Source organism: Limulus polyphemus, unplaced genomic scaffold, assembly GCF_000517525.1.
Source record: "Limulus polyphemus unplaced genomic scaffold, Limulus_polyphemus-2.1.2 Scaffold664, whole genome shotgun sequence".
In the NCBI taxonomy this organism is placed as follows: Eukaryota; Metazoa; Arthropoda; class Merostomata; order Xiphosura; family Limulidae; genus Limulus; species Limulus polyphemus.
In genome coordinates, this window is record NW_013666274.1 from 273,009 (window position 1) to 282,575 (window position 9,567).

The 9,567-nt window shown below is 31.0% G+C and overlaps 1 protein-coding gene across 3 annotated transcripts in view; it reads left to right on the forward strand.

The window, feature by feature from the left end:
• LOC106459826 (bromodomain-containing protein 3-like) overlaps positions 1–9,567 on the forward strand; it is a 96,651-nt gene that overhangs the window by 30,915 nt on the left and 56,169 nt on the right. For all 3 annotated transcript variants that reach the window (XM_013919493.2, XM_013919491.2, XM_013919492.2), the window contains exon 12: positions 2,365–2,493. In XM_013919493.2, coding sequence (XP_013774947.1) covers positions 2,365–2,493 — 129 coding nt within the window. The remainder of the gene's footprint in view (positions 1–2,364; positions 2,494–9,567) is intronic.

Here is a 9,567-nt window from a genome sequence, read left to right on the forward strand (position 1 = left end):
CTACTGAAAATGTTATTAGCCCTATTACTGGCTACAATGCAGTGTTTAGATGACTTGAGCGATTTTTCGATTACACCATCAAGATCTTTATTTTTCAACCACGGTATTTATGTATTCATATTTATGAATATATGGAATCAGAGTGTTGACTGCTTTGAATGCAAAGTAATTTTCATGTTAAGATTAAAAATACTTTTCTTCATCTGAAAATGTCTACATTCGTATGCGTAACCCTCAAAAACCTCCTAAATATATATCAAACTTTTTTCACTAAAACTTTATAATTTATCTGTTATCTTCTCTACCCCAGTTATACAGACTGTTGATTTGACTGACCTTGTAACCAACGTAAAAACAAAATCAAAAAATTTAAATTATGCTTTTCTTCTGTTAAGAGTGACTGAAGATTGTAACAGAAAACTACAATTATTTAGTCTAAATAGCCTAAAGCCTGTAACAGTCTACATCTCTTTAATTTCATCGTCCTTTCAACTGCATCTAGATAATAATTCCCCCATACAAGTTGTAAATCACTCTTCATATACGTAACTCAAGTTGCCGTAATTTATGATGTAACGTACAAGCTGCTTGCAAGTGTACTTCTTGAATATGTTCTTAGGTGCATTATTTAATTAAATAAAAATTATTTAGTGTACCATTACTTCAGTGGCAACTGACAGCGAAAAAAACAAGTCAATGGTAATTATTATATTTCTTGTTTTTCATGTATATTCTTTATTATTATTAGAAAAGTAAATAATAATAAATGTAAAAATTAGAGAGATTAGATAAGGCAAGATAGTGAAAAATAATAACAAAACAAAAATGGGATAATAACACGCACAAAGCAAACAAAATTATATAAATGTTATACTTCCATTGGCTTTCTAAGACAAGAGGGGCCTAAAATAATTTCCTTAGCTCCATGATCTGAACACCGCGAGATAAACTTTCAAAGTAAAGATGAAATTGACAATATTCTGTACTGAAAACAACATAGCATTATACATCATTTGATAGATTAAAACCTGGTTTTTCTATTAGTTATACATTATATAAAACTTCAAAGAGAATAATTGGCTATTTCTGAAAGAAAGGATGTGACAGATGGCAAGTGGGTCTTGTTTTTCTAGTTTATGATTCTATAAACAAAGAAGATTGAAGACTATAAAAATCAGACTTTGCCTTAGTAACATCTAGGTTATAATGGGTAATTTATGTTAAACTCTGTACTTTGGTGAGGGGTGGTAAATAACATTTACTTAAATAATGCACTTAAGAACACAGAATAATAACACAGAAGAGTGTCCTATAACTATCATAACTTAACTGGCTTTCTAACTATGGCATGAGAGCCTAAAAATAATTTCCAGTGATTCTTGAGCTGAACACCACAGCAGAAACTATCAAATTTAATTGTTTAAAGCTATGCGTTTCTGTTGGTTATGAATAATATAGTTGTATAAAACATCAGTGAGAACTAGTGGGAAAGATAATATGTAACAGGTGGGTGTGGCAAGTAGGTCTGAATTTTTTAGTTTATTACTCTGTAAGCAAATAAGATTGAAAACTGTAAAAAATTAAACTTTGTCTTATTAATATCTATATCATAATGAGCAACTTCGCAAGAAATTCCTTGCTTCAGAACGGGGCTGTAAATACATTTGGGAAGACCTAGAAAACAAATGTTACATTTCTCATGCTGTAAATATTTCCTTATAAAACAAAGAACTTAAAATTTGTGATATTAAAATTTGATTTACTAACTATGTTTTGATGCTAAGTTTATTTGTATACATCGATAATAAAGTAGTTTAACTGAATTTTGAATGTAGCTAAAAGGTCATGACATGCACATTTTGACCTACCAATAGCAAGAGGATTAAATGTACCTCTGAGAATAGGGTGTTTAGGTTACTTTTTTGGTAACTGCTGAAACATTCTTGTCTGTCTGAGGTTACAGTAAAACTTCCAAGGTTAATCCCAGCATTCTTAAAAATAAGATTGCTGATTCATGACTTGGATACACCTGCATATGTTGAAAGTATCATTTAATTGGAAAGTTATGCTTCAAATCTGATATTATTGTTCCTTGATTTGTATTTTGTATAAGAGAATAATGTGATTTATTTTCCTTTAATACGTAAGCTGATTAAGAGTAATTTAAGTTCGTTAGGTTAATGTATTATTATCTAAATAAAATAAATGAAACAAAAAATCTTTACTTGCTCTCAGCAGGTCCTTGGAACCTTCCAGTAACAAATTTGTATATGTAGAGAGAGATGTTGTTAAAATTGTTTAAATATTCAATTATTATAGAAGATGAGTATCATTGATGTGTTGTTTCATAATTTTATCTTGCAGCAAAAACTGGATTTGAGGGAATACAAGACACCAGATGAGTTCGCAGGAGATGTGAGACTCATATTTACGAACTGCTACAAATATAATCCTGCCGATCATGACGTGGTGGCAATGGCAAAAAAACTACAGGTGAGTTATAGTTTCATAAATTAAATGTCTGTGTGTACATGCATTTCTAGGCTTTGAGCTGTTATGTTATTTGGGACTGATAATGGATTGTGACCAGTGGGCATTCTGTTTAAAATACTGCTGTAGTGATTCTTTAGTTTTATGTTGACCATTATCAATCATTCCCAGAAACTTGTCCTAATATATATTTCTTAATTAATTTTAATTACGTTAGATACAAAGAAAGTTTTGCTCATAAAGTATTTGGTAGTATGAATGCTCTCTAGTGGTCATCTTCTCACTCCTAATCCAAGATGGCAGCTCATGCGGTCATGACACGTTCAAGGGGATTGGGTCAAATATAAGAGTGAATGCTTTTTATAGGCAACGGTGAATTTTTATTTCATGATTCTTAAAATTTTATGCTTTTTGTATGAATGATTTAACATGAATGAAGTAAAGGAATCTTGACGTATTAGTAGATAAATCACTGACGCTATCAAAGCAGTGTTGTGTTGCTTGTAGTAAAGCTAATAGAATTTTAGTGTGTATTAATAGATTGATTTCAAGTCAAGAGGTTATTATCTCTACACAAATCACTAGTTTGGTCTCATTTTGAATATTATGTAAGAAAGGATGTGGACCTGTGGGAAAGTGGACAAAGCAGGTTTACTAGGATGTTTCCTGGGAAGGGTTATTTTAAGGGATAGCATAAGATGTTTAACTTATTTTCTCTTGAGAAAAGAAGGATAAAAAGCATCTTATTGAAGTTTACAATATTTGTCCGTATGATCGATAAGATAAAGACTACTGTTTTTGTTGTGCTTTGAAAATTATAGGACAGTTAATTGCAAAGGTAAAATAAAACCACATTTTGTCAGTTCTGTAGCAAAATGTGAGTCAAAATATTATCATAAGACTAAATATTAACCGAAACTGTTTCAAGTTTTATTATGTAGATAAGACTATCATTTATCAGAACATTACCTGTTACATATGGGACATTGTGCTCTGCATGACATACACGTTTTAAAAAGTGAGATATTAATATAAATATCAATGAGGACTTTAAATGCAGGCAGTAACATTAACATAATTGAAAAATATAAACTTGTATTTGTTAATATCACAGTATGAATATCAACAGAGTGCTGACTGTACTTGGTCCCTTAACTGCTGAATTGTTTTCCCAGAGGGTTCTAAACTGGAAAGCCTCTTATTTGATAAGTTAAGACATTACAGTGATAATGTGTAATTAGCACATTTCCCTCGCCCATCCTTTTGTTCTCATCTTACTGTTTGTAAGATCGTATGCACAGTAGAAAGGTTTTTCTTATCAGTACTTAAGACTGAAAATTTGTGAAACGTACGAAAGGTATAGCATGAAATGGGCCATAGCTCATAGGAATAAAATGATACTGTTAAGTTAAGTTTATCTCCACATTTTCAGCTATTTATCTGGCAATGGTAAAAACCCTATGTACAGAACACCATGTGCCAACTGCCATAACTTAGGCTTAGTCAATACACATTGTGAACTTAATTTGCAAATAAGATTTTAGTAAAAATCCAAAAAAATCATAAATTTTTCAAAGGTTTTACAGCATATACGAAAATATTTGAAGTTCATATTTTTGTCTATTACCGGTTACAGCTTTCTGTATTTATTATTTTTAAATATTTTCATTCATTTTAATTTTGCAGTACTTCTAAAATTGAAGTTTTGTCTGGATGAGCTTAATTTTGAATTGATTATCAGGTTTTATATATTCTAGTTGTTTAACCGTATGTGCTTATTTCCCTAACTTTTTATAGAGTTACATTCAAAATTAATGTTATATCAGTTTTCATTTCTTTATTTCAAAAGGAAATATCTGAACAAATTCTCAGTGATTTTCTGTATCGTGACATTTTTTTGCTCTTAATTGCCCATTTTAGATTTTATTTCTACCTTTATTTGACCTTTTGAGTTTGGCACAAATTAAAAATATATATATTACAGATATTGCTAAGCCATATTGTAAACTTGTAGCTCCAAAGATTTAGGCTTTACTGAGATATAAAGAAAGTCAAACCCTCATGTCATGCCCTTCCTATCTTTCAAAAAATGTTAGTAATTCTCTCTGACACTTGCTATGGAACTATTTATTACCATAGAAAAAGAAGATTCTTTAATAAATTTGTTATGATGCTAGATCGTTCACGTGCCAGGTTTGGAAGTATTTGTCCTCAGTTTCATTATTTGCCTTTATGGTGTTTGGCTTGACCAGCTAGTGGATTTTCTAAAATTATTTATAGCTTAGAAAGCCAGTTAAACTGTTATAGTTTTAGGACAATATTTTTTGTGCATGTTAATATTGGTTTTTCTAAGTTGCATATTTGAAATAAAAAAAAACAAATTTTGGAAGACCAAAATTGTTACAAAAAAGTAGGATTACCGTACTTCATCTTCTGATGGCAAACGAGTCCAGATGTAAATATTAAATTTCTTGTATTTTATTTATTGCTATAAATACAACTAAAATGTACAAATTAGAAACTTTTTAGGTCAGATAAGAAAATTTAAATAAAAAAAATGACTTGTGATACTCTGTTGTAGTGCATGTGCAAATCTTGAGTTGTGATTGAAATTTGGATGTGGTGTGCTTGTAACTTGGTTGATTGTTTATGTGAAGCTGTCTGGCTGTGACATATAGCTTTTAGTGCACTCTTAAAAGGGTTAAGTGCAGTTTTAAAGTAATAAAATTAAATTAACCCATATTTAAAAAGTATCGGCTTTGGATGTAGAAAATAGTTTGTAATTTTCAACTTTTCATTTTATCCTAAATTGCTGCTTTTGCGACAGTTAGTGTTATGGTAAATAAAGTAACAGATAAAATGTAAATATACTGAAAAAATATCTTGTGATAATTCATTTAGATAGTTCTAGAGGTTCTGAAATATGAAACTGGTAAGATGAAAAAAAGTTTGTTCTTAACATGAAAATCACCTTTCACTAGACTGGGCAGTTGCCTGAGTCAGAATGACTCCATTAATTCACTGACAAATCTTTAGTAAAAGTACTTCATTAAAAACAAAAATCAGACTTTTGTGTGTGTGTGTGTGCAACAGACTTCTTATGTTTACTAAAAGCTTGCCAAATTCTGTTAAGATAGACTTGGAGAATTCAGAGTTATAGTATGTGTAGTTTCATGGTTAGATGGTGGTTACAAATGACCATGCCCATATACATAGGGTTAATGAATTTCTGAATTCTGATTTCATTCAGTTCTGTTGCTGAATAATTGCTCGCAATACATTTGTTGCAGGAGTAGCCTTTACATACTGAACCATTTTGTCAATTTCATGGGAAGACCCATTACATTCTTTTGACGGAACATCTGAAAACTCCTGAAAGAGTATTAATGAGTGCAAGTCATTTGAAACTGTAATGTATTTCAGCTCTACACTTTGCTCTAGCAATCCCTGTTTCTGAGGTAGATACATGCTATAGTAAACTTTTGTTTTTCCTGATCATTTTTATAAAAATATTTTGCTGTTGATGCTTTATTTTTTTTAGCTTTTCTTGGGTTTAAAACAAAAAATCCAGGTCAGGGAGGTGTTTTTTTCATTTTATCAATAAGGTTTGTGCATCTCTTCTTTAAGTTATCAAAAGCTAGCTTTTGTGCTTATGGCAGTCAAAATAAAAAAAAGCTTGTCTTCATTTAGCATGTTTCTTCAAACTTGTTGAAAAATCTCCGTTCAGAGCCATCAGGGCTTTTTATATATTAAAGGGATGCTTTTAATCTTGGTCCGACCACTGGGCAATCCTTTTGAAAATGCTTGCTGAAAAAATAATGATAACACATCCATTGCTAAATGACATATGGAGATGCAAACTTCAACTACCTTATTGTGTTTTTGTGAATTCCGAATATTGGAGGTAACTATATACTCCAGTACATCCCTCAAATATTTCATTGTTCTGTGTACTACAGTGTATTAATTGATAACCATTGTATGATGTGTGAATGGATATACTTTTTTGTGGATTCTCTCAATTGTACAGTTCTGTAACTTGGTACTTCTTATGGTAAACTATGGGGGAAAAAATGTACCTCAAGTCCAGATGTTTGTTGTTTTTTCTATCGATCATGTTGCACCAATCTTACTCGGAGGAAACATTTGTGTGGAACAGTATACATTCATTAGTTGTCACTGAATTCTTGCCTTAGTTTTTTTTTACTTTACCCTATTTGCATCTTGTCAAAATTGATACTTCATTGATCGCATTGCTTCTTCTTCCTAGCAATGCTATTCTCACCAAATAACTTGTCAATTTATTGACAAATATTTAGGTTTTTCCATCCACAACTTCCACATTACTATAAAACTTTGTACAAGATTTACTGTTTACTGCTTTTCTGACATTTTGATTTGTCTTTTAGCATATTAAATTTAGGCAAACACCACTTATTCCTTCAGTTTGGGGTACAAAAATCTTAAGGTGTAAAAATAAAGTAACACACACTTGGAGAATAAAGGTGACTACTGAAAGTCGTGCAAGATTAAAGATGGCTGTATCCAAATGATGCCATTATTGAATGGGATATTTTGGTGTAAACAGAACCAAAGAAGAAGATGAAAAAGAGGAACAACTTTGAAATACCTCTTTTTGAATCAAGAGACAATGTTTAGTTAAAAGTTTTTGGAAGAAGAAGAAGGAGTGAACTTGAAATATCCATGCATCAGAATATAACCTACTTTTGAATTACATTTTCATACAAGGAATAACAGTCTTGTCTGGGAAGCTTTAATTTCTAATATTTATTCCTGTATAAAATATTGAAGGCTTAAGTCTAAATTTACAAAAGTTAAAGCCCAACTGTCTTGGATTGATTTCAAAACAGTTTGCTTAAGACAAATCAACAAAATATTTGAATTCTTTATTTTATTTTTTTATAATGTCAGTTAGAGCTGGGTGATGTATTACATACAAGCATCAACTACATCTATTTATTTGTCACGTAAACTAATAGAAATCCCCCAAAGTTTGCTAAATACAAGTTCAGTTGAGTCCCCCCCCTTATTTGTATCTAAGAATAAATTTGGAAGTGGGACAGTTGTTTAGCTGTGAACATGGAGGTGAAAGAATAAGTAATGAAAGTTTGGATTTTTAATTCTTGCATGCTGACTATTGTGTCAATAAAGTATATAGGTTCAGTCATCATTTTGAATTTTGGTGTTTATTTTATTGATGGTATCTCAAAGTACTTATTAAAAGTTTGGAGTTTCCTACAAAACACTAAATACTTTGTATAATGGGGAAATTTGTGATGAAAGTGGCGGTGTAGGGGTAAGTTCTGAGTCGGTTCCTAACTTTATAAAAAATGTTTTATGAATCAGAATCAGTTTTCGAAGGTATGTAGATAATAACTTTTATTATTTTTACAGAGAACGTGTGAAATCTCATCGCATGAATATTTAGTTAATTGTGGAAGATCAACATTACACTCAGATACCAGTTTTGGACATTAAAATTATGAAACGAGAACTGGATTATAAACATACTTTTGTTTATATTTTCATGTTGGCAGTGTTGTACAAGTCTTCAGAAAAATTCAGTATAATTTCCTTTGCCTTTACTTGCTCACTTGTTCTTATAATCTGACTGGGATTAGATTGAAGAAAAAACTTGAGTTTTCTGGATATTTTTTTAGTGAATTATTGTTTTAGAGAATTATGTAAATTTAATTTCTTTTCAATTAATAGTTAGAATTTATCTTATAAGTGTTTACTGATGATTTTCAATCACACAGGCTATATTGTATTAAATGAACCGTCACCGTTATTTTAAGAGAACATCAATATCTTGATTGATAATCCTGCATTTTGGCAATGTGGATTGTGACATTAATGAACCAGGGATATTTCAAAAGTTCAAGTTGGTAGAGGTGTGAAAGATGATTTTTCACAGCTTTGAATTTGAACTAGGTCTCAAATCTCTATTGACTTGTAGCTTTTATTTGGTAATAAATTATTTTGAACTTTGATGGATTGTCAAGCTACAGATTGAAATAAAAACAGTTAAGTTTTGATTTTGTGGTTTTTATTTTTTGTTCATACTCTTCTCATAGAATTATGGAAAGTCTTAAGGAAAACACAGTTTTAATAAATATATTGAAGTTTGCGTGATACACACAAATGTTTGGCAACACACTATCAGGTTCATTTTTTAAATTCAGATCACCTGATTTCACAGTTATATGAAGTTGAATCACTAAAGATGGGTGAACTAAGAAGATTTAAAATATCTGGGTGTTTTAATGTAATTTTTCTAACTAATGGCAGGTGTATCTAAATTGTGGGGGTTTCTGAGGAAGAGATCAAAGCTTGTAACTTGTCACTAAAGCTAAAACATTATCATAACTGGTCTAGAGCAATAAATAACTGGATACAAACCAGATGTACAGAAAACATTTTCATTTATATAAAGATTTTCAAAAACAAGCCTCAAAATTTTATTTTCAAAGCTAAGATTTGAATGGAAAAACTTGGAATAGAAGTTGTTTTCTAACCATTTTAATTCTTCCAAAAGTGGAACAAAGTAATGGTAAAATATATTGCAGTGTTCTGCTAAATTTTAATCTGCATTGAATTCTGAAAATTCAAATAAAATTATTCAATATTATTAAAAACAACAAAAGGTATTATCAAAGTTCTAGTGATTTGTTAAATTGTGAAACAAAAATATAAGAATCGAGGCCTGTCTACATTGTGCGATTGTAATCACAAAATGCCGAAATTTCTGTACATCTTCAACGTTGAGTTTTTGGTAGAAAAAAACTGTAATTAATGTGTATCGGACCTATAATAAACGCCCCCTAGTGGCACAGCGGTATGTCTGCGGACTTACAATGCTAGAATCCGGGCTTCGATACCCGTGGTGGGCAGAGCACAGACAGCCCATTGTGTAGCTTTGTGCTTAATTACAAACAAATAGTTTGATTTGTCCCCCAGTGGCACAGCGGTATGTCTGCGGACTTACAATGCTAGAATCCGGGTTTCGATACCCGTGGTGGGCAGAGCACAGATAGCCCATTGTGTAGCTTTGTG